This window comes from Oreochromis niloticus, linkage group LG16 (assembly GCF_001858045.2).
Source record: "Oreochromis niloticus isolate F11D_XX linkage group LG16, O_niloticus_UMD_NMBU, whole genome shotgun sequence".
Taxonomy (NCBI): Eukaryota; Metazoa; Chordata; class Actinopteri; order Cichliformes; family Cichlidae; genus Oreochromis; species Oreochromis niloticus.
This window is the reverse complement of record NC_031987.2, coordinates 1,397,378-1,424,749: the sequence shown is the minus strand read 5'-3', so window position 1 is coordinate 1,424,749 and position 27,372 is coordinate 1,397,378. Positions and strand designations below refer to the sequence as shown.

The following is a 27,372-nucleotide window of genomic DNA, read 5'->3' as shown; positions in this document are numbered from 1 at the left end:
AGCTTGCAGAAACTCATCATTCCAGCGATCATTAGATTTCTCTCCTGTAGATTAAATATTCTCAGCTTTTGAAAAGCTCAGATTGTGCGATCAAAGGAAACCGAAGACAGAATGAGGGTCGATCATTCGGTCGTTAATCCTCAGCTTTTATTGGATAAGAGTGACGAAGACACCTGCAATCAATCAATCCTTATGTAATCTTCTTGGGCAAACCTCTGAAGCATCACTCATTATAAAGTACCGTTGTTCGTCTCCACTCACACCCACTCACAGAAGCCGGGGGGGGGGTGCATTGCTTTACACCACCCTCTCCCAAATCCTGTCCCAGTGAAATGCTGCTTTCTCTCAGGATGTCACACTTTTTTTTAAACAGCCAAATGAGGTCAGATCCATACATGAATATGAACATGTGCATTTTCCTGCAGGAAAATAACACCAAGGATGCCATCAGGGGAGAAATCTTCTTAAACCCTGTTAAATCCCATTAAAGCACAATAATCTAACAGCACCTCTCACTACGCTATAGTCTACCTGATCTTCAGGGCCTCCTGATTTTTTGCAGCTCTGTGGATTCCCCACCGAGTTCTCTTCACTCTCCCTGTAACCCACACTCAGACTTGCCTTGGCAGATCAATGGAGCAGCATGAGGTTAGGTTTTTAATTGAGCTGTCCTGAAGGGTGGGGGTGGTTTTAATGAGGCCAGGGCCTGTTTTCATCCTGACCTTTGAGGCTGTGCTCTGCAGGTGTCCATCCTCTAACTTAAAAGGAATGTATGGGCTTGTAGGGTTACCCCAGAGGTGTCAGACCTCACAAGCGTGTCTGCAGCTTGACATTTTCACCTGAATTAAAATCTCAGCGAGGTTTTTTAACCTGTTACACTGTAGACAGTGTTTCTGATACCTGTGTTATCATTTAGCAAGGAGGATGGTTTGTGCTCACACACAACCCAAGCCAAAAATACGATTGTGTGATGCACAATATTAATGAAAGACACAAGAACATGGCTGCTTTGTTCATGTAATCATATTTCTGTCACCACCAGCTTAAAGAGCAGCACAAACAGGCCCTAAGCACCAGCTCCACAGAGCCAGGAGCCCAGCACAGGACACTGGCTGTGCAAAGGTGTGCTGGGGACTATGCAGCATTCAGCAGCAGGATGAGACTGGGTACACAGCCAAGCAGCTGGGACAGTGTACAGGAACATCTGTGCCACGTATGGACTAAAAGACCCGATGGGAGTGAAAACAAGCCTCAGATGTTAGCCAGTCTAAAGTTTCTTTAATGTGAAATTAAAGCAGATTTCACCAAATAACTTAATAACCCATCTGAGGCATCAGGTACAAGTGTCATTACAAACCACTGCTGCAAACAAGTGAAGTAAAAGTCAGCAGCATCATAAGAAAACTCTTTAAGTCAGCTCGTCCCTACAAAAACCATGATGACATCATCAGCCTGGTCATCAGTGCCAAGTGCAGCCAGTCTGTTTCAGCAGCTCTGCTCCCAGCAGCCAGTCAGCCCACCGTCTGAGAGCCAACAGACCCAACACACACACACACACACGCACACACACACACACACACACACACACACACACACACACACACACACACACACACACACACACACACACACACACACACACACACACACACACTTGGGTATGCTTTCCCTAGTCCCTCACCCTAACCTAACTGTAACCCTGTCACTAAAACCACATTCTGAGTCTCTAAAATGCCTTCAAACTTATGGGGACCAGGATTTTGGTGCTGTTGGACACACACACAGAATGTGTCTTCAACATGTGCACGAGTCCCTGGATGCATGTGGAACCTCCTTGTTGATGAAGCTGAGCGTGTGCACCATGCAGTATCCACATGCTCCCATGCTTTTATGCTGACATCACGCCATCGTTAGCCACGCCCTGAAGACAGATGACACACTGTGAGCTCGTTCGCTGCTTCTCTGACTGAAATCAGACTGGAGCAAGCTTCCATCAGTTTTCTTTGGCTGATGTGGGCTTTGTGCAGCTGGAGGTTCACAGTTGCAGATTTAAGAATGTTTTCAGTGTCAGCAGCTTTCCAGAGAGCTGGCTGCCCGTCAGCTGAGCCTGCTCACACCCTGGTGTCGATGGGAGTGATGTTCAAGTGTCTAAATGCTGCTTTTTATATTCTCTACAATTTTATGGCTGATTTTGCAGACCCCATGTTGAGAACCACCAGCATAAAGCACTGACTCACTGACTGCTTAATCCTCTCAAAGCCCAGCACTGATGCAGACTTGATGTGATAACGATGTACTCGTCAAATAAGTCCACAGATCGGGTAGGATGATATTTAGTCCAGAACACGTGTGAAAATTATTTTCTACCTGATGACACGAATCTCTCCTTCGGTCCATCTCACCTCACCTTTGGTTTGAAACAGCTCAGATGGGTCTGCGTGTTTTCTTTTGTTGTACCAGTACGTGACTGTGCCATGCTGCAGCAGCACCACGGAAAATATCAGACCAGAGGTAAATGAACAAGCCATATACAGTAAAATGAGCAGAGTAATCTATTACTCGTGTTTGTGCTTCCTCAGCACAGTGACACTATCATCATTTTCACAGAAAGACATCCTCTCTGCACATGCTCCACATGCCCATCACGCCAACATCAGTGTCAGAGTTCACAGTGAGGGGATTCTGCAGGTGATCCTCTTCCACTGTCCTTAGCGGGGGGTGGGGGTGGAGCCTATCCCTATTAATCACACGTGTTTGGACTGAAAGTCGGAGAGAACCTGCGCAAACATGCAAACAGTGGAGGTGAACGCAGGCAACAGTGCTAACCACAATGCTGCCTAGGGTATCTTTATTCAGACTGCAGCCTACACCCTGCTGTACTCGCTGTGTTTATTCGGCAGGTAACGCATCAATAAATAATGTGACCTGGATATGAGCCGACAGCAGGAAAGATTTGACCACGGCGGCGTCTCCTGAAGCTTAGTTTTGTTTACCTGCTCGACACGATTGCTGTGACAACGTCCTGAAGAAATGTGGAATGTGTTTCGGTAAACAGGCAGATTTGTCTAACAGCCGTGCTTTGTTTGTAAAATATCACTGTCATTATGTAAGAAATTATACCAGAAAGAAAGTGTGGGTATGCAGTTTGTTCCCATATAAAGATGCGGAATCTCTGCAAATTATTCTGGGCTACTGGGACTCAGTGCTGCCCCCTGTGATGAAGACGAAGGGGTTTATATTCTGAACAGCTCTGAAACGTTTGCACAGAAATCTGGACTAAAATGTAAAACCTACAAACTCTTGTGTGGCATTCATGGCGCACTCTGGATGTCATCCTGTGGGACATTCACTACGTTTGCATTGATGAAGGATTATGGGTATGCAGACATCTTTTTAAACACTTCACTGTTTTTGTCTATGACTTCTGTCCTCTCCACAGTACTGTGAAGTTCAGCATACGCAGGTCTTCTTTGCATTAGCTGGTTTAACAAAACCTAAAAGCCCAGTCAGAGAAAAGCAGCTGGTGACACAACTATTAAAGAAAAAACAGAAGAAAAAACGGTCAGGAAACTCAGTGATGTCTTTGTGCTCGGCCTGTGCCGGCTGCACAGGTTACACGTGTAAAACACTCAGGACCCTGTAAGTACAGGAATCTGTGGGAATGGTTCCCTTTCACATGTTTTCAACATGTTACCATGGCGATCAAAAACCACCACCACTGCAATGCAAACTCTGATTTTAGGCTAAATTTACATTTCTAACCTGGCACACAGAGCACGATTGCCGGGTCAGATGTTTTAATTTTCATGAGAGCGGCTGTCTTGCTACATCACCGTGGAAACTGATGCTGAACGAACAGGAGCAGCTTATGTTCAGAGTCTTGGTTTAAAATCAGCTGGAAGTGCCACATTCTTTAAAATTTACATTATGTTTTAGATGAAAACCAGATCACATGATGCAAGAACAGGTTTTACATGGGTAAACTTACTGAATCATACCTTATTAAAACCACTGAAGCCCAGGTAAAGTGACAGGCATGTCCTCGTCACTGAATGTGCACATTTACACTTGGCAATGAAGAAGCTTTATTCTTACCTGCTGCTGAGTCTCTGCTACTCTGCTGAAAGTGCAGAATAAATCAAATAAAACGTTTCCTCTCCTCTGTCGACAAAGCAACTCCCACTTCTCGTTTTTAGCCTCTGCAACACTAACAACCTGGAACATGTAAATATTACGTTTAAGATTTCAGATGACACTGCCCCTGGTGACACTACACAGGAACAACATGTCAGAGATGGTCAAAAAGTATGTTTATAAAACCTCTCCTTCCTTCACCACAGTATCTTTTTATTACAGACTGCTCCAAAGAACAAATGTTTCACTGTTAGGCACATGCTCCGTCTGGCTGAGATCAGTTTTTAAACGTCCCGTCTGTTAACTTGTAAAGCCAGCTGCTTCGTCCTCACAGGTTCTTCAGTCCTCCATCGGTGTGTGCAGCTCCAGCACTCACACCTCTACCAGTTTTCCAAGCTCACTGCACACCTGCTGCATACGCTTGTTTGTAGAAATCTATTTTTCCCGTCCACGACACGAAACTGAGCTCTGAAAGTTACTGAGTAAAACACCTGATACATTTAAACGGGACATAAAAGAAAAACGGGCAACAAGATTTAAACTAAAGACAAAACAGTTGGCACTGAGCAGCTAGGCAGCTCCTTCTAGGGTGGTGCATTTAAAAAATACTTGGGACAGAATACTACACGGGGGGGTCGCTTGTGCAACACTGTCAGAGTACGTCCTCATTAATGGAACGAAGGACGCTGAAGCCGGCTGAATACTTGTTGAGCAGCATGTTTACAACGAGCTGTGCCCACTGACACAGCAGCGACACAGCAGAGTGAACCCGCGCTGTGACTGACTGTGTGGTTCAGAAGAACATGTCCTGGTACAGGTTCTGGCCCATCTCGATGTAGGCCTCCTTCTCCTGTGCAGACATCTGCTCCACCAGCTCTGGCCTCTGGCTCACCTCTCTGTACGAGAAGGGCCGGCCTCCCACCATCACTGTCGGCTCATCGCCCACTTCCTCAAATTCATCGTCGTCCTCATCATCCTCCTCTTCAGCCCGATGCTGCGCGGTGGCGGCAGGAGGAGGACCCGGGGGCGAGTCATCGTCCGACTCGCTGGTGTCGCTGTCTGAGTCACTGGCGTTGGCGGAGGCAGAGGTGAGAGCCCTCGCAGCGGCGCTTGCTCCACCTGCACCAGCGCCTGCAACACTCCTCTTCTCGTGGATTAGCAGCGCGCGCATCACTTCCTCGTTTTCATCTACCTGACCGGTGCCAGGACCGGGTGCTCCATCCTGGGCTCCAGGTACGTCACCACCTGTGAAAACCACATTATTGAGATTAGATGACATTCTCATTTTTAGCTTAACTCACAACTTCAACACCTCTGCTGTTCAACCCTGCTAATTATTCTGCATCCGTGTCATGTGGTAACCATGGGACTGAAGGGGAGATTTATCATGTGATCACATGATGCAACTTCTGACCAATCCAGGACATCTCACTGGACCGTAGGCTGGATGAGATAACACCTGCACAGTTTCATGTCTTTGGAAGTTTACTGTTTCTTGGCAGACATTCAGTGCTGCCATGTTTCATCACAGCATGACTTCACAAAGCAAAAAGAGGCGTGGCCTGGGACAAACAGCTGCAACACAAACATGAGATCTCAAAGAACGACTGATAACGACATTAATCTGTTTTAAAAGAAATATGTTGGCTTCGGAGTGAGTGAGTAAGTTCTTAGAAACATGTTTCATGGGTCTTTATCAATACCTGTTCCAGGCTAGGTATGTGCTCTGTGATTGGTCTAGACAGATGTGAAACTAGATGAACAGAAACACTGGCTGAGGATCAGTGGAGTCTATAAGAGACGCGGGAAATCATGAGTGGCAATTTCTTCTTCTACTTCCTCCCAACTTGCTGAAAGAAGCTCAGACGAGCCTCTGAAATTAGCGGCGCGCACTTCCAGCGTGTGCAGTCAGCTGCACTGACACAACTCCCGTCTGTGCCACACATCCAGCGTGATAGCTTCAAAGTGGGTGGACATTAAACTGCAGTTGCTATGCCAACCACCACCTGGCTATTACGTCATCTTAGCGTTTCAACCGGCACAATGCTAAAAGCCTGGCAGTTCCACAGAGGGCAGTTGCCCCCAGGGAAGCCCTGAGAGCTCTCTAACGAACGATAGCACACCATTTCAGTTTCGGCGTGCGAGCTCGAGCCCAGCTTGACTTTTTGTAGATGTAACAGGTGCCACATCCCCACTGATGTCAAAGCAGGCAGAGCGGGTGACGTCAGCCAGTGAGCGGAGGCTGAAAGAGCTGCTCCATCTTTAGAGCGTGCACCCACAGGTGCACAGCCTCCAACACCAGTGTTCAGTTTCTCACCTTCACCAGCTGAAGCTCTGCACGCTTGGCTGACTGAAAATCATCAGTACAGACAAGGTGGTCCACATCTACTGCACATCCCCACCAGCAAGCACAGAAGACTCAGGAACTACAGACGTTCCCTCTCAGCAGCTGAGGACAAAGAAGCTCCACATCTTCTGTTTTTTGATGCATCGTATCAGAATTTGGGTTTATCTTTACACGTTCAAATTAATAAGTTGCATTTATGAACTGGAATGAGGCCCTTTATTCTTTCAGTAAACCAGTTCATGAAACACACGGCGTGTCATCTTTAGTCGTTTACAGCTTGATGCATGCTCAGGATTTAAGCACAGGGTCAACTCTGCAGGCAGATAAACCATGAAACACTCAGAGACAGACGGAGACACACCTGTGACAAAAACACAACCCACATGTCTAATTTGTAATTTCCATAAGAATGGATTCTATTATGAGTGATCCTGCCTCAGCCACTCACTAATCAAGCCCTGATTATTCCAATTAAGCAATTATGGCTCAGTGGTACTCTGGCCAGGTCTGATTGCTGCATGCCCTTGGGTAAAGATCCAATGTCATTAGAAGAAAACTTGTTGAAGGGCTGCTCTGACAGATGGAGGTAACCTGGCTGACCTGTAATAACCTGTTTCAGCTACAGACTGAGCACCGACTGAAATGACAAGCACAAAAACGGCGCTCTCTGCAGTCCATGCAGTATCCAAGCTACCCGCTCCTGAAAAACCAAACCCACCGAGGACGAGAAACATCATTCATGATTAACGATCACATAAACAGCCGTAGAGTCTGGGAGGAAATTCACGCTGAATTAAACTTAAACTAATTCACAGAGTCGGAGATTGCAGTGCTTTAGAGTACTATTAAATTCATTCATCTTCAATAACAAGCTGCATATTCTGGAGACGTTTTTCATCCCACTCTGTGAGTCCATTTTCAAATGTTATTGTATTTAGTGAAGACGTTTAAATTTGATCTTTTTAACAAACTCTACACGAGAGACAAAGACGAGAACGATTCGGTGCATGCGGCGCCCTGTAGGCGGGTCTGTAATAATTGTTTTTCACCTGCAGGTACATTTCGCTCTCTGATATGACATATCAGAGAGTGTCAGTGGGATCATATCAGCTGATTTACATTTATAACAGCCAATCAATGACAGAAACACCCTTCATCCATGTGATGCATGCTGCAGTTTGTCCACCAGAGGGCACTCCGCAACCACCCTACTGAAAACACACACCACAGTCAGTCTAAACCAGGGGTGTCCAACTCCAGGCCTCAAGGGCTGGTGTCCTGCAGGTTTTAGATCTCACTCTGGGTCAACACACCTGAATCACATGATTAGTTCATTGCCAGGCCTCTGGAGAACTTCAAGACATATTAAGGAGGTTATTTAGCCTTTAAATCGGCTGTGTTGGATCAAGGACTAGAGATGGACCGATCCGATATTACGTATCGGTATCGGTCCGATACTGACGTAAATTACTGGATCGGATATCAGCGAGAAATAAAAAATGTAATCCGATCCATTAAACATCAAAAAAGCATCTCACAAAACTTGCGACACGGCGTAACTCGGCTCATAACCGTAGCACGTTGGAGCAGTGTGCGTCACGTGATAGAGCGGCTGTGTGTATTTGTAGCCTCGCTACCAAACCAGCATTTCATCTCCGAGGAAGTTATCCCAGAGAGAAGTAAAGCAAGTGTGTAAGTTCATCTCTGAATGTTTGTAAAGCGTTCCCACGTTAAGCTTAACAACCGATATATGGAGCGACTGCCTCTCTCTCTCCCTCTCCTGCTGCTACTTCAATCATGAAACTGATTAATGATCAGCTGATCGGCTTTTCTGTCGCGAGTCCGTCTCTCTTCTTTGTTTTTGGCCCACTTTGCACCAGAAAGAGGAAACCAGCGGCTGAACAACAGCAGCACATTTAAACTTGATAAACTGTTGTTAGAATGTATTTAATATTACTTTCTACACCAGGATCCTTTTCTACGCAGCTGACGGCTGGTAACTGTGCAGGGGCGGATCTAGCAAAGTTTAGCCAGGGGGGCCGATAGGGCATGAACAGGGAAAAGGGGGCACAAAGACATACTTTTCTTTCTTATTCTCATTTAAAATGTCTAGCTTTTAATAAATAATTATCTGAATCTTACACCCAAAGTTTTAATCTGATGTCAAATGTATAGAAGTCCATTACTGTATATAGTAACTGTTAAGTCTAATATACCCTAGTAAGCTAGTACTTTTTCCTTTGGGAAAGTACCATCTGTGCAGTCTGCAGTTCTGTTGAAGAAAGATGTTGAATCTATTTAATTATTCTTGAAAAATAATTTATTTCTGTGCATTTTTTTTCACCCTGCATCAAATTAAAGTTGATTACATCGATTAAGCATCATGAGGTGGAGGGTGGGGGGTGGTTCCCTATTTTTTTTGCTGGGAGTTTGCAACCCTATTAGTTAGGTTGCTTAATATTTCTGCTAAGTACTCTTTAAAATACCAGAATAGGGAGGATGGAGCAGGTTTAAGTTTATTAGATTGATCAGTGTTGCAGAACTATGAAATACTTTGGGTGCAGTGTATTTTTTACATGCAGGTATAACAGAATAGCTTTAGTGTTGTTGTTTATTTAAACTTGAGTATGAACTTATACAAAATGCAGCAAGATATTAAAAAACAGTTTTATTGATTAAAAAACACACAATATCGGATTCATATTGGTATCGGCAGATATCCAAATTTATGATATCGGTATCGGACATAAAAAAGTGGTATCGTGCCATCTCTAGTCTAAACAGTATCTGTTTATGTTTAGTGTGTCTGAATATAATGACTGAGCTACAAATGAAACAACCATCAGAGAAATGTTACAGACTCGTTGTTGATCAGCCTCAGCTGTAGCCGAGAGCGGCTGCAGTGACAGCGCTGTACTTACGGTTCTTGAGGACGTCCGGCTCGTTGTAAGCGCCCTGTACGGTGCTCTGAGTCAGCCACACCGGCCTCTCCTTTGGTGCCTTGCTATCGCCGGCCTGTTTCTGCTGCTCCTCCTGGTCCATGTTGATGACCACGTTCTGGGTGTACAGATCAGCATAAGTCGACCCTTTGTTCGACCAGGCTTCGCGGTGCGGGCCGCTCGCTGCGTTGGCTCCCGATGCTGCAGCACGTTCTCGGCTGGAGGAAAGAGACGCGAATAATATTTACAGCTAAGTTAATATGATTAAGTCTGAAAAATGTATCCAGTTCACTCGTTTCGGGTTCCTCCTGTGGCTACAGACAACAGAGAGCCACAGTGTTAACCGCTAACCGCAGTGAGCTGTTAGGACGAGTGCGACGCTGCGAGGCTCGGCAGACTGACCTCTGTTTGAGAGCGGGAATCTCAGCAGGCTCAGGCTCCAGCAGTTCATGGGACAAGTTCACGTCCTCAGTTTCACGGAGCAGCACGTAGATGGGCTCGATCTGCTCGTTGAAGCGCGCCACGAGCGTCCTGGCGTCAGGACAGACGGACTCATCCTCTTCTACCTCCGTCTGGCAGAAGGTACAGCGAAATGTACCTGCAGGTGAAAAACAATTATTACAGACCTGCCTACAGGGCGCTGCATGGACCGAAGCCTGTAATACAAGCCAGCAGTCAAGTTTAGGCTTCATCTACTTTACATACCAGCTGATATATCACAGGAAGTGAACCTGCTGGTTGCCATTGGTGCCATTTGTGCTCTGATTTTGGTGATTTATAACCGATTGGGGTCAGGCTTCGTATTCATGGAGTCTGGGCGTGGTTGTGTCGACACAACAGGAATAAGAGCGCCGACAGAGACTCTTAGATTAAACAGTAAATACCTGCGAGGGCTTGGGGAAACTGTATGCTGTGCACACCCCACTTGCTTCCTACCATTAAGAGAAGGGCAAGCTTTGACCATCTGCTTCTCTGGCTGATTTCAGTTTCAGTAATGGGAGCCGTTCCAGCAGGAGCACAGAGCTCACGCCTACTTTATGTTTATGTGTATGAGAGGACAAAACCTCACAGACTCTGAAAACTATTACAACAAAAGCACCTCCAGATTAATGCAAATGAAGGGAACAGTTACAGCTGAGGCTGGTCAACAACTTAAAGGCAACAGCGTTTCATTAATGTACAAAATGTTATTTGTGCATTTAAGATTAAAGTGGTAAATAGCTCATTAAGATCTTATTTATCCTCGATCTGTGCTACAAGCTGAGATTACTGGAAAAAAACTATCATTACGAAGTAAATCATGTAAATATGATTAATACGTTTATTCATAATGGTCTGGCACTGGTCTCTGGCTCAGTACTGGAACAACTGGGTTTAGCTCAACCTGAAATATTCTGCTTTTTCTGTACAGAGGTGGAAAACATGTTGGCTGAAGGTGAGGAACGAGCACGTCAGGTGGAATGAGTGGAAAAAAAGATCATGTGTTACGACATTCACGCGGCGCGCTGTGAAAATCGAGAGCTGCAGGGCTTCGGCTCTCCTTTGTGGGTCAGAATGAGCTGGAAGACCAGCAGTGTCGTGTCCGATCCTCGTGAGGTTATGCTGAGTGTTGCTGGACCGACAAAACCAGCCCATCAAACTACCAGCAGAGCTGCAGGTACCTGAAGGCTGAACCCTGACCGAGGCAAAGCAGCTGAGACAGGAGAGGAACCGTGAAGCGTGTCATCACAAACATACTGATGGCTTATTTATCCAGAGTGACGACACCGCACATCTGTTCTCTCCCATTTGTATCTTTTCTTAGAGCTCGATCATTTAAACACACCCACATTTTAACATTGTGATTCTACAGTGAATCAAGCTGACAACCAACAACATCAACTATTTACAACATGTACACATCCCAGTAAACCACATGTAAGCACTAGACAGTATTATTCACTGAAAACAAATAAGAAACCATCTTTAATGATTTGTTGACAACTCCCATGTGACTCCTAGAAGCAGAGCTGGATGGCTGGCACTCAGCCCTGACCCTGGCAGGCAGTCAGCGTGGTGCCTCACTCTGTCGCAGTTTAAAGCTGATGCAGTTTATGAATAAAAACAGCTCACAAACAAATAAAAACCTTTGCAGAGAGAGCGCACAGAGCACAGCAGTTTTCTGGACAATGTTTCTAATGCAAATCAGGATTTTTAATGCACATGTTGGCCCTGCGGCAGACTGGCAACCTGTCCGGGATGTACCCCGCCTCTCGCCCTATGACAGCTGGGATAGGCTCCACCCCCCTGCGACTCTGACAAGGATAAGGAAACGAGAATGGATGGATGGATTTTAGCAAACACACATACATCCCATTTCAGTGATCACCAGTTCTGGGGATGTTGCTTCAATTTCTCTAAAACGAAATTCAAAGAGATGCCATTTTCCCAAAATGCATTGCATCCTGTGTAATACAGTAATGTGCACTGCTCAGAAAGGAAGGAGCACTTTAAAACATCAGATCTCAGCAGGGAAATAAAATCCTGCTGGATATCTGCACCGAGCTCGAACAGCAAAATGAGAGTGGCTCCACTGTGACTGCAGGGAGACAGCAAATGTTCGGGTAAGGGCGCGTATTGATGTGCCCTCCTGTGCAACCTCCTGCACATCACCAAGGTATCTACCAGCAGTGACAAGGAGACTAGCCAAATGCAAAACAGTCAGAAGAGAAGAGGAAGGAAACATGTGAGTGTCCTCCACCTGCCAAACCATTCCTGCTCTGGGGGCTGTGTCCTTGTTTTTAGTTTCATTAACACCAAAGCAGCTGAACCTGATTAACAACATTGCTGATATTGAACTAATCAGATCAATATCCCATAAGTTTCACTGACTTGATGTTAAAAGCTGATTAGTTCAGCGTAAGTTGAATTTTTTTAATCAGTTTAAAATTCTAAAGTTTCATATATTCACAAAATGGGTGATGTGAGTATGAATTCAGTTTTTTGTATTAAGGATTAATTAACTTTATGCATGTGCTCTTACCTCTGAGTAGAACTAATACATATTGAGTCTTTAAATTACCTTATAGCTATAAAACTCCTGCAGAGTTGTGTATAATTACACAGAAATGGAAATTTCACAGGTGTAATGTGCATTTATTCAATGGAGAGCACACGTGACCCAAACAAGGTAACCATACACAGGTGAGTTCAATCAGCCAAAGTGAGTCAGTGGGTGTTTCTCAATATGCGTACTTGTGCGTACTTGCGTTCTCGTGTACTCGTGATACGTCATCAGTCGGAGACCAAGTACTGTTCCAATTCGAAGTACGCATCAAGCCGAGAACGCGAAAAAGTCCCGGATGTGTTCTCGATCCGCCCATTTTATCGAGCATGCATCGGTGTGGACTTGGGACAGCTATATATCCCAGAATGCATTTCATCCAAAGCTCAACAGCGGACTCCCGGCACATCGTCGTCCCCGCCCCCCCCCGCTCGTACATGTACACTATTTTTATTAATAGAGGTTTCACTGCTGAGGTTAACAATGATATATAAGTCACTTAGATCACTTCTAAATGTTAATGTTTGGTTTATTTCAGTGTTTTATTTGTTCCTGAGTAAACCGGTTTGGCTGTGATTACAGTTACGCTTCATCACATGTTACTCACAGTTAAATTAAGAGGGGACGGCAGTAAAAACTCCGGACCTGTGACATCATCACGTACGCAGGTGTTCCAATTGTACATATCGCGAGTCCGTGCTCGCGTTCTCGGCGGGTACGTACTCACCGAGAACGCGAGTACGTACTCGCGTACTTGGGCATTGATAAACGGCCAGTGTCTACTCTCATGCTAAGCCAAGTTCATGTGTCCAAAGCACTACACTGAGTACAGACGCTCTGACCGCCTGTTACTCACATGTCAAACGCACAAACACAACTTAGTGGGCGCCTCCCTGTGAGCTGCACTTTGGAGAAACTGAAGGAAGGTGTGAGTCAGTGTGACACGGATGGAGATGGGGACAGACGAGGACAACCAAAGTGTTTTAATATTGGCTGTTAAGATGATGTTATACAGTAGATGAACCAGTATGAGCATGTGACTTTAATTGGTTAATACAGCCAGCCGAGACAGCATCACTACAGACTGTAAATCTGTCGTTACTGCTGCTCATTCAGATCTAAAATTAAAAGGTAGTATGACAAACCAGACTGAATTATCCCCCAGTACCATCCAGTCTAAAAAAAAGACATTAAAGACAACTATAGGTCGTGTCATCATGGCCACTGTAAGTTAGTGATTACCAACTACTTAAATTTGATGTAAAACTGAAAATTCTGGGTTTTGAAGTCCACAAACTGTTTCATGGTCACCTACGTTTGGTCTGTTTCATTCAGAGCACATCATTATACAGCATATGTAAGTATGTCTAAGGCTTATGACTCATCCTTATTTAAATAACAGACATTTAAAGTGAACTTTAACATGGCAGAATGTTAGTGTACAACTTGCAGCTTATACAAGGCCACGTACACGTCATTAGCTTCATTGACAGAGTCAGTTCGTGTCCATGTAGCGTTGGTAATTTAGAAGTAACTCGGCATTAAATGGACAATGAACAAAAATCATGCTTCTATCACTATAAAGTACACGATCCTCTGTTTGTTCACACTATAGTTTCATTACGAGGAATTGTGCGATCCACCTGTCATTAAATCTATCCTGGTACGTGCTGTTACTGCCATCTAGAGGTAAACGGAGGAGCACACAACATAATGGAAGTGCAAACAAAAAACAACACATCAGGTCACAAAAAGTGATCCTTGCATCAATGAAATACTGACGTCTTCATTTAACTTTGACACACTCATTTCAATAAATCCAATGTGAATCACTGCCAGATGTGAGCGCCTGCCTCGCCTTTCCAAACCTACATATTATATTTCCAAATACATTACAATTAAACTGAGGACCAGATTTCCCAATTTAGGATAATCACAGAGGGGCTAAGTGGGCAAACACGTCCACAGGGGGAGAAAGTTCTGTATCTACTGATTTTTTTAAAAAAAAGATGAAGAGTGTCCTCCTCCCTCCCACTGACACTGCACGTCGAGTTCAGTTACATCATGCTTGGTTTTAAAATCAAAATACTGAGGAGCAGAAATATTTGGGGCCTTGCTCCAAACCAACCCATATGGAAAAGAAATAGAAAAAAACTTATAAAAAGACGCATCAGATGTAGCCTACTTCATATAGTGAATCATATCAGGCTTATATGATTTACTCATGAAAGTGGCCACTTTCATATATTGTTTTAGTAAGTATCCAAAACATACAAGTTTCATTTATATAATTTTTCAAGGGATCTTATATCTCTTTTCACTCTTGTATGCTTTTCATACAAGTTTCACACAAGACAGATACAAACTTTATAAGAGAGAGAGATATATATATATATATATATATACACACACACACACACACACACACACACACACATATATATCTTTTCCATATGGGAAAGGGTTCAAGACTCGGTGAAGATCTACGGGAAAGAGGCACCACGCTCTGAGCCGTCCGACTGCACCTAATACTCCAAAAATGACAGGTTTCTCTGTGCACACAGCATGCTATTTAAATATATATGAACTCTCCCCACCCTCAGTAAAGAAGCTTCTAATTAATTATTCATCCCATGAAAGCTGGACTAAATTCCCGTAAAACTGCCAGAATGCTTTCAAATATCCAAGCGTGTTGAATATTACAGCATACCAGCACTGGTCTGCACATTTACCTGTCATAGGGTCAAAGAGTTGGTTGGCCTCGAGGTCGGTGAAGGTGGAGAAGCAGCAGGGACACCGGAAGGATGCACGGTTGGTGGAGTCTCGCTCATCTGTCTCAATGCGACGTCGCATGTGATCCAGTTTATACTTGACCACATTGACCAGTACCCTAAAAAGACGTTAGAAAGAAATAAGACTACTGAGTCTAAAGTGTTCATCATCCGCACACACACACAAACACACACAAAGCAGAGACTTAAACCTGTAATTAATGAAGTAGTAGTTGTGTCTCGTTGTCTTGCCATCGGGCGCCGTCTCCACTCTCATGCGGCACTTCACAAACTTGTCTGCTTTTAGGGTATTGAGTACTGAGCGCAGCTGTTTGCGGTCATACTTGAGCAGCTCCAGCATGTCCTCCTCACGCACACATGGGTTACGGATCAGCACATCCAGCGCCAAAGCATGCTCCACACCATAAAAACCCCTCACGACCTGCTTGGCCAGCCGCTTCAGAGCTGCGGGGACCTCGGTCAGTACCTCTGGTTCAATCATCTTAGGGTCTGGAGAGAAAGGGCTGCAGGGCAGAGTGCGACACCAGGGGAGAACATCAGGAAGGCAGGGATGAGGAGCAGGGCCAGAAGAGTTATTCCAGTATAAAACTTTAAATTTAAGAGGGAAGTGTAAGCTAGACCACATTAACCCAGTGGGAGAAAAATCCCCGTTATAGATATGTCAAATCATCAATCACAGTTTAGCATAGCTTAGCTTAAGTTAGTGGATCCAAACAAAGACTAAAACTGAGATAATGCACCAGGTTGGCCGGGGTTATTGTACATTTTAATCTAATATAGTACAATAGAAACGCGGCGTGTTAATCGTTTTACCAGTCATCTTATTATTCCACACTTTATCTGTAATAAAAGCTCGATAAAGTTACTTTTATTTAAATTAAGCGCTAACACTGAGTTCGCCGGTAGAAACCCGGTAGGCGTTAACGCGACTCTTACCGGTTATTGTTCATGTGCCAACAGTCATTTCAGAGTCTCATACACTGACGTTAACTCACAAAAACACCGCTAAAACTCAATGAACACAAACGCACCTCACAGTCTTTTAGCTGCTGGGTTAGCCAACATGCTTCACTTCTTATTTTGAGACGACGACCCCGGAAATGAAAAATAAACCCGGGCCAACTGGAATGTTGGCCCGGCTGCGCTAAACTGCACTAAGCTGCACTAAACTACACTAACTAGCCAATAGAAGCAAAGAAGCTTGAGTGACGGGCATATTGGCGAATAGCCTGGCTTTGTTTTCATGGGGCGTGGTTTTAAGAACACTGTTTACTTCCTGATCGCGTCTGTCAAAAAATGGCCTCTCTTGACAGGGTAAAAGTGTTGGTTTTGGGAGATTCCGGTGAGTTATGAACTATTTTCACTAGCAAAACCTTTACTACTGTCATCTGCTCTTATTTATAAGGACATTTGCTTATTAAAACTCTTAATCTTTAAGTAGGAGACTGACGCTGTGGTCAGTTTGCTGCTGTGGCAGTTAAAGCTATGGATAAACATCACGTAACACAACTGTCATGTCTAACCTCACGGGTAATTTTCACAATAAAGGTACATCGGCGAGTGATGCTTAATTTTAATACCCGTCATTTTTACATGACTTTGCGGCAGGCGGATGTAAGTGTTTGGGTATGAAACGATTCCACATCAAGAGGTTAAATTTCACAGAAACACGTTTTGCCGAATCAGAGAGCGACACCCTACAGATCATTACAGATACTTACTGATGTTGTTCCGGAGATGTGCTCTGATGGAAGCCGAGTCTGTCGTAAACTGACCCGATGTTTCAGTGGAGCTCAGTTGTCTTCCAGTCAGCAGCAGCTGTAGAGTCTATTCATAATTTAAATGCATTAATATCTATCAGCCACACAAAAATGTTTAACCCTGCAGTCACTGCTGTACTTTGCATCAGCTTCTTTTATCCAGTATCATTTTGTGCTCTTTGCAGGGGTTGGCAAGTCTTCCTTGGTCCATCTGCTATGTCAGAATCAAGTTTTGGGAAATCCATCGTGGACTGTTGGCTGCTCTGTAGATGTGCGGGTAAGCAGGTCCAGCATCTTCTACTTTACATAGTCCTAATTTTGGTCAGACTTCCTGCTGGCCCTTTATATTACTCTCTTATAAAACACAACAGAACACACTAACGAGAGGGAGACAGGTGTAACAGTGAAGCTGAAAGGAACAGGTGGGTGGGTTTAAATACCAGGGGGTCAGGGGTGTCAGGGGTGATCTGTGACAGAAGGATAGCAGCAAGAGTGAGAGGGCAGTTAATGAGGCCTGCTATGATGTATAGTTTGGCAACTGACAAAAAGATAGGAGGCAGAGCTGAAGGTGTTCAGGTGTTCGGTGGGAGTGAGCGGGATGGACAGGTTTAGAAATGAGTCCATCAGAGGGACGAGGCTGGGATGGTTTAGGCATGTGGAGAGAGGTAAGAGTGAGATGGAGCCAGATGAGCTGCTGCGGCGCCCCCCAAAGGGAGCAGTTGAAAGAAGAAGAATCGATGTCGAAATACTTATTCTACTCCAGGTTCAAGACTATAAGGAGGGAACCCCAGAGGAGAAAACCTTCTACATTGAACTCTGGGATGTTGGAGGATCCGTTGGCAGCGCCAGCAGCGTCAAAAGCACCAGAGCAGTCTTCTACAACTCGGTTAACGGTAAACAGTTATAGACAGATCTGAAAGCATTGATTTCATCAGTGACGTGTTATTGAGAAATGCTCTGTCATGTTTGGGTTCTTTTAGGAATTATATTGGTCCACGATCTGACCAATAAGAAGTCCTCTCAGAATCTGTACCGCTGGTCACTGGAAGCTTTGAATAAGGATTCCTCTCCAACTGGAGTCATCGTCTCAAACGGGTGAGCAGATCTGTGTGTTTGACATCGTCCGTCTTCATTCAGAATAATAAACAGAAAATATGGCTAATGTGGAAGCTTTGATTTTTGACTGCAGTGACTATGACAGAGAGCAGTTTGCAGAGAATCCGGTGCCTTTGCTGTTGATTGGAACCAAGTTTGACCAAATTCCAGAAAACAAGCGCAGTGAAGTTCTCACTCGGACGGCTTTCTTGTCTGAAGACTTCAATGCAGAAGAAATCAATCTTGTAAGTCGCCTTTTTCTGCTCTACGAGCTCTCAGCTCCTTTAAAACACATAAATCAGTTTAATTCATTGGTTTATCTCTCACGTAAAGCACAATGTCAACACTCATAGAAAAGGAAACTAGACTAATGATGAAAATAAAGCGGCGATTCTCACACTCCCACACCATGTATGTTTTTCAGTCAGTAATATACAGAAAAATTCTAGTTCACAACAATAAAAACAACACACATGTATCATAAACATCACAGCATCAGTAAGCTCCTGTTTGTCCTGTGTCTGGTCCTCCTGCTGGGGTCAGTTTCACTGCGAGAGCTGAACACTTTTGGTTTGTGGCTGAAGTGTTGTGTTGTTTTCCCAGGACTGCACCAACCCCAGATACCTGGCTGCAGGCACCTCAAACGCTGTGAAGCTCAGCAGGTTCTTTGACAAGGTGAGAGCTGTGACCTGTGTCACTGCGGTCTGTCAGGCAGGTCGTGACTCACACGCGTGTGTGCGCCTCCGTCTTTGTGCTGTAGTTACACGTGTGGATTTATCGAGGGCACAGAAGCTGACAAATAGAGACAAACATCATTTGGCTTTCACGTGTATTTTGAACCATAGAACTGGAGGATAAATGTCTCACATTAATGGGAGTCCTTTCTCTTGACATGTACGTGTGTTCTGACACATATTAAACCTTTCAACAGGTAATAGAGAAAAGATATTTCACCAGAGATCCCAGTCAGGTCAGTTTGTTTTCTCTTTATTTCTGTCCAGTCACAGAGTCGTAACAGTTTTGGTAAAAGGTTGAAGGTGAACTGTTTCCCACTTTCTCTGCAGATGACTGGCTTCACAGACAGAAAACGGTTCAACTTCAAAAGTTTGCACTATGACTGAGACCTGTGATCAGACCCCGCCCACTCAGACACGCGCTGGAAGTGAATCTAGAAAAGTTTGTAAAAGCTGGAAATGACATTTGAAGAAGATGCTGAGGACAGAGAATGAAGAGGCATGCTTTGAGCTTTTTATTACACCATCATAAATGAGACCACACATTTTTAAAACATATGCTTTACTGCTCCTCTGACTCAGGCATCATTCCTGTGCTCCTCCATTGTTTGCTTGATCCACGGGATGAAGGAACTGACTTTAGTGAAGACATGCGGGTACCTTGGATCATTACAGTCGTTTGATGAGGTATAAGCTGTTATGCCTTGAGGCTTTGTGTTGCAGATAAGTGGTCCACCAGAGTCTCCCTACAAAGAAAGACTGATTGAGCGATCTGTGTAAAGGTTGCACATTTTTGTCATGAATAAAAAACTAAACCTGTATTTGAGTTATTAGCTGCTGGGCTGCTTTTGTTATTTGATTACCTGGCAAACACCTCCGTCCCGTCTGGTAAACTTGGTGCATATCATGTGACCAGAGTTAAAGTGTTTTTGCCAAATGTGTTTGCACTCAGTGCTGAACTGCATCTTCTCTGTGGCTTCTTTTAGGACATTTGAATGAGATCCATTAGCTTTGGTTAGTCCCCAGCCGGCCACAGCACATTTAATGTTGGCGGGTATTTCCCCGTTCTTCTTAGGCAGTCCCATGGTCCTCACGTACTTATTCAGCGTGGCGTTCTTTTTCAACTGTCAAAGAGAATCAGTCAAAGTTGCTCCTGCATCAGTTCAACACATGAACCCAGTGCACAGAGAATCAGGTCACTTTAAACATTTCCTTTGACGTGAAGTTTGACAGTTTTACCTTCAGTAACATGATGTCATATTCGTATTGTCCAGTGAATCCTGGATGAGGGTAGTACTCGGCTACTTGGATGCATTGCTGAGTTCTCTCTTTCTTGCTGATGTCGTGTGCTCCGAGCACCACGCTGCAAGAACCCCGGGTCTCATCTCTGAACAACAAGAAACACAATGTTCAAAAAAACGTCTGCAGTCACACTGATACTGACATAGAAGTAAAACTGAATAGATGTTAAAGGACAGATATGTTTGAAGATGATGTGAATCACAATATCAACACAAATGAAGGTCCATACAGTCTTATCAGTGTGTTACAGCGCTCCAACACCATTAGAAAAATGACTCGCAGGAAAACTGTGTGGTCGCCCATCATGCTGTGCTTCCACTCATGTATTTGTAACTTTATGGTATGTTATCAGTATAACAGTTTAGCTGTGATACAGTTTTATCATAGTGACTGCTGATAGAACAGGAATCAGCAGCTAAAATAACATCCTTTGACTTTTTTAATAACGTTACGTGCTTGTCCTGTCTGGATTCTCATGACCATATAAAAAGCGTACTTGCAGTGAGCTGCAGTCAGAACAAAGTCCCTCTGAATAAGGATCCCTCCACATGAATGTTCTCCTCCATACTGGACTGACACCATGTACGGTCTGGAGTGGGGCTTTGCCTCCCTGCCACCGACTATGCTGCTCTCAGCAGCCCCTTACAGGAGAACGAAGGTCAAATCAAAACGGCGATCACAGAAAATTGATTCAAATTCTTCATTTTGACCTTTAAACAAGTGGATCAGTCTTCTTACCTGTGAGGGAGATTTGCAGAAAGACGTAAAGGATGCAGCAGATCATGGTGGGACAGAAGCTCCAGGCTTGCAGTGACCCCCCCACTCTACACGCCTCTTTTTATAACCAGCCTCCCACAACAGAAACTTTGTGGTCATAAGTTTCTGCACGGATATCACACCTTTGTCTGCACTGCTGCATGTAACAGGTGGTGCTGCATCACACACCTCCAATAATTTACCAGCAGAACATTATTTCTGTTTTCAAGATGAATTAGAGTCTGGATCATTCATTTATTATTATTAATTCATATTTTCAGTTATATATATATATATATATAAATATATTTAAACACAATTCAATAAAAGGAGCAGATGGTACAATCCCTGATGATGCATTGCTTCAAACAGAGAAGGTCTTGAGGGATGGCTGCTGTGAGGAAACTTTAGCAGCAGGACGCATCGTTGTGCGCCTCAACTTCACAGGTTGTTTCGGTCTTTTATCAGAAGCTGTTCTGCCATTTGTTAGTTTCTTTTTACATTCCTTGGTTAGGTTTAGGGATTAGGAAGGAATCTAGTCTAGATTATCATATTAAAATTTTAGGACACATCGTCAGTAGTGGACCTTGGATTCATCGGGTGTTTCGGCCATTATCACTAGACACCCTCATTCAAAGAGGCCCTGCCAGGGTTGATCAGGCCCCGGAGTGTGTCACTGGTTTATGTTATAATAATTTCTCTTCTACTTTCTTCTGTTTAGTTTTCTACAATTTATTTTATCAATTCACCACAAAAGTTGTACTTATCCCTTTCATATTTAAAGAGCCTCACTTCTTCAAAGGGATAGAAAAGGTGATAGCGAGAAGTAAGACAAAAGAGGCAAGATAGGAGCGAGGAGAGCCGGAAGGGGGGGCCTGATCTGGCATCCCACACCTCCCAGCCGGATCCGGCTGTACGCTCTACCTCCCCGCTGCCTCCCAGAAAAGGGAGAAGGAGCAGAGGGGAGAAGAGCGAAAATTCTAGTGTTAGGTTTTCTACAATTTTGACGCCCCGTGCTGAGGCAGGCCCACCACAGGTCGATCAGTCCTGGGCATGAAAGGTTGAGCGTTGATGGACTTTCTCAGCTAGACACCTGAGGACCTGGTTGTGTCTCCATGTGTATCTGCCCTGAGTAAGGCTAGTCCTACAACCAACCAAGATATGCTTGAGTGTGGCTGGGACTGTACACAGGGGGCAGGATGGGTCCTTTCCAAACCACAGCTGCAGATTTATGGGGGAAGGCATTGAATGTCGTTTGGATGATGAAACTTTATAACCCAGATTTCACTCCATGAGAGTTTCCTCTTTTCCACACTCTCCCAATTCATCCAGCGACACTGCTTGGCCAGCGCTACGGCTCTAGCACGTCTGGCTGTTTCCTCCTGTCGTCGCACTTCCTCCACCACCATTTTTCGACGTTCGGTTGCCACCGAGGTGTTTCTGCTCCAAGACCAAATCCTCCTCTGCCCTGTTGGACGTGACCCACCACGTCACGATGACGAAGAGCAGATTTGATCTGTAGCACAGATGTGACCGGGGTCCACTTCCTCCACGTTGCTAGGGTGGGAGCAGTGCCTCTCACTATAGGGTCCCGGGAGTCCGTGAGTGACTCCTCAACCCTCACTTTTGCACATGTAATCTCCTCTACCAGACTAGGGATAGGCAATGACAGTATCCCGTCGCTGTAGAGTCCAACGTGCTGGGAAGCCACTTTCTCACGTAGGAGCTCACCAGCCTCTCTAGTCGATTGGGATGATTGAGCGAGACCTCGTACATCGCCAGTGGCCACAGTAGTCTGGGAGTGCAGTGTTGTTAATCCACCTGAGGTCATTAGCCATGTTCTGCCATAAGTGTTCAAGTTGCCAGGTATCATTGATTCATATTTTCAATTATATATAAATATATTTAAACACAATGTATTTTACACTGTTTGTGTTTTTGTGCCTCTCTGTGGTTTAATCAGACACTGAACAATGGTCCTGAGGGTGTGTCTCATTGGCTGACTGTTGACTACATGTGCTTTAAAGGAAGCCGTCTGGGTTGGCGGTAAATAACCAAATGGAAAGTGTGTGTTAAGGCCAAATTAACCACAGTGCACACAAAGGTGATCACACCTCTCACTGTGAACTTTACACACACATTTGTGCCACTGTATTCTCTCCAGAGCTCGCTTGTTTTTTCTAAAGAAAAATGTCAGTGATGTGAGATGCACATGATTATACAGAACATAATGAGGGCTGATGCTGGATGCCAGAAATATATATATAGTGAACTATGTTTATAAATGTGACCAAAACAGATGTGACCAAAAATGGTTGGTCACATGTGTTTAAACTCTAAATATGACTTTGAGCATCATCTTAGAGCTTTGAGAAGAACAAGATGAAAACATGAGAACACACAATAAAATGTTATAATGCAGGAATGATAGAATATTACATACTATATGGAAATTTAGCTGAATTTATTTTAATATTTAATATTACAGTATACTATAAATGTACTATATATATATACACATATACATATATATATATATATATATATATATAGATATATATATATATATATATATATATATATATGTGTATGTATATATATATATATATATGTATATATACATATATATATATATACAAATGTATATCTCTATATATACATATATATATATATATATATATAGATATATGTAATAGTCATTTCTTTAGTAAACTATATTGTTTTCAATAATTTAGCATTAAAATACCTGAAAATTATATATTTCCACAAAAAAGCCATAAAATTGTGACAAGTATTTGTGGTTTCCGTGAAGTTGGAGGCGTTTTCTGCAAATAGTTATTAGTTCGATTCTAAGGAAAAGTTCAGTGAGGCAGGTGGACATGCATGCTCCAGGCTAAACATGAGCCGCCATCAGCTGCTGTGTGGCTCGTGTGGAAGGGCAGTGGGCTAACTTTTTGAGAGTTGGTTGCATGCCGCCCCCCCCCCCAGCATGTTTGCACTGAGTAGGAGATGCTCTGTATCTCATTGTACAACTGTATAGTGACAATAAAGGCATTCTAACATGACACCCACACACAGACACACAGACAGACAGACAGACCCTTTACCCATCAGTGGGAGGAAGAGGATGAGCACTTTCAGTAGCGACACTGCTCCTCTTCCTCTGGGCGGTCGCTGCTCTGAGCTGCTGTGGATGTCTCGGTGGGTTGAGTGGAGCTCAGGCTGCTCATGTTTGTCCATGTGGCGCCATCCACAGGCCAAACCTCAACACTGCACCTGATCCAAATGCACAAGTTTTGCATTTGGCTGGGGTCAGTGTCGCTGCGGGTACCTGGACCCTACAGAGGGTGGTCCAACTCCTCCAGGATGACACATCAACACGTGTCATTTCCAGGTTTACGGCGTCTCTCAGCACAATCTCAGGATCAAGGAGGAGATTGCAGAGCCCGGCAACACGACCTCCAGCAGGCGACTGGTGTGAATGTCTGTTGGAATGACTGCAGACAGTCCTCACTGGAATCACAGTGTCCCTCAGTTTGTTAGTCCACCTTCTTCCATCCTTCCCTCTTCATCACATCTTTGTTTTTGGTTAGGGTTTGTTTTTAAGGGGGTCATATGATTGTTGGGTTTTTCTCTGTATTTATTATTGTGCTATCTACTGTACAATATAAAGCGCCTTGAGGCGACTTTTGTTGTGATTTGGCGCTATATAAATAAAATTGAATTGAATTGAATTGAATTGAATTAAAAAAATCTATTTTCCATTTTGTTTGTGTCACAGTTTTGTTTTCATTTAGTTTTGTATTGGTGTGTCCGAGCCTGGAAGCGCCTTACCTTCTTTCATTTATCCAACCACACTGTTAGTTTCTCATTTGTGTGTTATTGTCTGTTTGCTTTCACATGTTTCAGTTCCCAGTTTTGAATTGTTCCGTATCCGAGGTGTGATCCCAGGTTTTCCTCTTCTTTTCCTCTGACCATCTTCAGCGCTGACAAACTCAAAGGCTTTAACACGTTTAATGGTCGGCAGAGATGGGCAGTAACGCGTTTTTTTCAAGTAACGATTAATGTAATGGATTACTGTTGCAAAAACAGTAATTAGATTACCGTTACTTTCACGTAGGAACGCTGCGTTACTGCGTTACTAAAACCGTGATTTTTTGCGAGAATGTCTCATGACAGTGACGTAAGCGAGTGCGACGTTCGTGACAACAGCTGTGTGCAGATCAACAATGGATAATATATCAGTGCGGAGAGAGTATGAGCGTGCAGCGTTTAAAGCGTGGAAGTACTGACCTTACTTTGAGTTTGATTCCATAAAAAGTGACAAAAACATTAGTGTCCGCTGTTCACTGCGTGGGAAGAAAACTTCTTTTTAAACCCCTAAACTTCCAGGCAAGCAGCGAGTGCGCTACGACGTAATGTGAAATTCACAGAGAAACTCGCGGATTCTTCCACTGACCGCTGCAGCACACCTGCACCAGGGTAAACCTCCGCCTACCCCAGTCCTGCTTTACAGGTGAAAATAGAGCAACAGGACCGCTAGTCTTTGATTTTATTTATTTTCTGCTGTGTTTTACTTGCATCTATTTGAAAGAGTGAGTGTAAACACAAAAAACTATTTTATTTTATGTGCTGGAATGTGCAGAAAATAGGTTTAATTGTTAAACAAATTTCTTCCAGTCAGAGAATGTTGCATATAATTAAGTTTTTGCTTGATGCATAAAGTTAAAAGATTAAAACTAATAAAACAAGTTTTAAAAAGAGACGTTTCCATTTGATTACATTTTGTATGATGGATTATGCAGAAAAAGTAGAATTGGGCTGAAAGATCTATCGCTTTATCACCTATTCAGGTTGTAAATCGTGTTTTTAAAAAGTAACTAAGTAACTAAGTAATTAATTACTTTTGAAAATAAGTAATCAGTAAAGTAACAGGATTACTTTTTGGGGGAAGTAATCAGTAATTAGTTACTGATTACTTTTTTCAAGTAACTTGACCAACACTGATGGTCTGCTGGTAAAAACTGCAAGAAAAAGAAAAATCTTCAAAGCTGAAAGTCTGGAAAAGTAAGAATATACACTAAATGAGAGCAGACTGCTGCTCACCACAGTGACTGAAGAAAAACTGATGTTGTATATATAAAAGCTCAAAGTGGAGCAGGGTCCTAGAATCGAACCACCAACTCTCAAAAGGCTAGCCCACTGCCCTTCCACATGAGCCACACAGCAGCTGATGGCGGCTCATGTTTAGCCTGTACATTGATGCAATAAGAGGTAAAACCACACTGCCCACTCTGAGCTGGAGTTCAACTCTCACCCTCTGGCTGAACTGGCAATGCCGCCCCTCCCTGACCTTTTTAACCGAGGTTAGCAAAAATGTTTCCATTCGAACTGACCGGAGTTGGAGAGGAGTGGCTATGGAGAAGCCAAACAGCACAAGGAGGTGCAGAAAAGGTGGTGCAGCTGGTGCAGGGCGGAGGCGATGGAGGAGGAGGAGGCAGAGTTAGCGGTTCAGGGAGGTTGGCCTGTACGTAAGCTTGCACACAGTCAGAGTTAACAATGAAAATATTTTGGGAAGTGTGTAATAATAATAATAATATGTTTGATTTCATTGCCTTGCTACATATTTGTTCTTGAGGATTATCAGAGAGCCATTCGACATTAACTCAACCAGCACCTACAATGTATGAGCTGTTGTGTAGCTGTGTTCTTTATATCGGTCATGAATCCTGTTCTAGTACAGCTGGTGTGTGTCTCTCCCTCTGTGGGTCTGCCCCACTCTCCCTCTGTGGGTCTGCCCCACTCTCCCTCTGTGGGTCTGCCCCATTGTGCCTTTCATTTAGTCATCAGGCATTCTTCACATCTGTAGGTTTACTATACCTTTCTCTCCCCTTCAGGTTATTTGAATTGAAGGTTTGGAGTTTACATGTGTTTCTTCTCTTTCATTGCCAGTTTACTAAACAGCTCTTATTTTATTTCTTGAAGAGCATCAGATGGATCTGGCATGTCTGATCCCAAATCTGCTTTTTGTGTCCCTCACCAAGGTCCATGCAGCCTTTAGACTTAATAAATATAATTACCTGCTGTTTTTGGAGCGATTGTAATCCTGCACTTTATCCATCCAGCTTGAACAGTGCAATCCTCAGTGCACATTTATCATACAGCAGACGTGAACTGAAAATAAAAGGACAGTCCCATGTTTCCTTTCAATCAGTGCATATGAACACTTAATGCTTCTTTGATAATCTGTGGGAAGATCAATGCTGTCATTGATTCAGCCTCCAGGGCCCCGCCCCACAGGACACGCCCCACCGGGCCCCAGCTCAGCCAGCCTCAGAACCAGGCCCGGTCGTGCACACACACATAAACGACACAAAGACGCACATGCACGCTCCCAATCTGAAGTGTGTTGAGCAGAGCAAAGGGAAAAAGCGCCGTGACAAGAAAAATGTTGAAGTTATTTTATTTTC

The 27,372-nt window shown here is 43.9% G+C and overlaps 3 protein-coding genes across 5 annotated transcripts; 1 reads left to right on the top strand and 2 right to left on the bottom strand.

The window, feature by feature from the left end:
- Positions 1-4,326: 4,326 nt before the first annotated feature.
- Positions 4,327-16,429, bottom strand: gtf2e1 (general transcription factor IIE, polypeptide 1, alpha). 2 transcript variants are annotated; one of them, XM_003443287.4, is made up of 6 exons: positions 16,287-16,429; positions 15,447-15,758; positions 15,196-15,353; positions 9,823-10,018; positions 9,403-9,638; positions 4,327-5,379 (listed from the first exon to the last, which is right to left on the bottom strand). In XM_003443287.4, the coding sequence occupies exons 2-6, from the start codon at positions 15,734-15,736 to the stop codon at positions 4,928-4,930; spliced, it is 1,332 nt and encodes a 443-aa protein (XP_003443335.1). In that variant the 5' UTR covers positions 15,737-15,758; positions 16,287-16,429; the 3' UTR covers positions 4,327-4,927. The 2 variants fall into 2 exon arrangements, with proteins under 2 accessions (XP_003443335.1, XP_005450436.1); XM_005450379.3 differs by having other exon boundaries at positions 16,192-16,335.
- A 17-nt stretch (positions 16,430-16,446) lies between these two features.
- Positions 16,447-19,665, top strand: rabl3 (RAB, member of RAS oncogene family-like 3). 2 transcript variants are annotated; one of them, XR_003216774.1, is made up of 9 exons: positions 16,447-16,597; positions 17,201-17,292; positions 17,779-17,908; positions 17,996-18,110; positions 18,205-18,355; positions 18,714-18,785; positions 19,042-19,080; positions 19,175-19,343; positions 19,427-19,665. XR_003216774.1 is itself a non-coding variant. In XM_003443277.5 (8 exons), exons 1-8 carry the CDS (start codon positions 16,552-16,554, stop codon positions 19,229-19,231), a joined length of 702 nt encoding a protein of 233 aa, XP_003443325.1. In that variant the 5' UTR covers positions 16,447-16,551; the 3' UTR covers positions 19,232-19,518. The 2 variants fall into 2 exon arrangements, 1 of the variants encoding a protein (XP_003443325.1); XM_003443277.5 differs by having other exon boundaries at positions 19,175-19,518.
- Positions 19,357-21,168, bottom strand: LOC100693152 (granzyme F). Its single transcript, XM_005450378.4, has 4 exons — positions 20,885-21,168; positions 20,643-20,787; positions 20,084-20,231; positions 19,357-19,968 (listed from the first exon to the last, which is right to left on the bottom strand). The coding sequence occupies exons 1-4, from the start codon at positions 20,928-20,930 to the stop codon at positions 19,696-19,698; spliced, it is 612 nt and encodes a 203-aa protein (XP_005450435.1). The 5' UTR covers positions 20,931-21,168; the 3' UTR covers positions 19,357-19,695.
- Between the last annotated feature and the right edge of the window lie 6,204 nt (positions 21,169-27,372).

Coding starts and splice junctions, on each gene's coding strand:
- gtf2e1 (XM_005450379.3), bottom strand. Junction 15,354..15,446: donor TACTACTTCATTAATTACAG/GTTTAAGTCTCT, acceptor ACGTCTTTTTAG/GGTACTGGTCAATGTGGTCA. Junction 10,019..15,195: donor ACTCTTTGACCCTATGACAG/GTAAATGTGCAG, acceptor TTTCACCTGCAG/GTACATTTCGCTGTACCTTC.
- rabl3 (XM_003443277.5), top strand. CDS start 16,552: ATGGCCTCTCTTGACAGGGTAAAAGTGTTGGTTTTGGGAGATTCCG. Junction 17,293..17,778: donor GCTGCTCTGTAGATGTGCGG/GTAAGCAGGTCC, acceptor ATTCTACTCCAG/GTTCAAGACTATAAGGAGGG. Junction 18,111..18,204: donor GGAGTCATCGTCTCAAACGG/GTGAGCAGATCT, acceptor TTTTGACTGCAG/TGACTATGACAGAGAGCAGT.
- LOC100693152 (XM_005450378.4), bottom strand. CDS start 20,930: ATGATCTGCTGCATCCTTTACGTCTTTCTGCAAATCTCCCTCACAG. Junction 20,788..20,884: donor TCTGCAAATCTCCCTCACAG/GTAAGAAGACTG, acceptor TTCTCCTGTAAG/GGGCTGCTGAGAGCAGCATA. Junction 20,232..20,642: donor CTGACTGCAGCTCACTGCAA/GTACGCTTTTTA, acceptor CTTGTTGTTCAG/AGATGAGACCCGGGGTTCTT.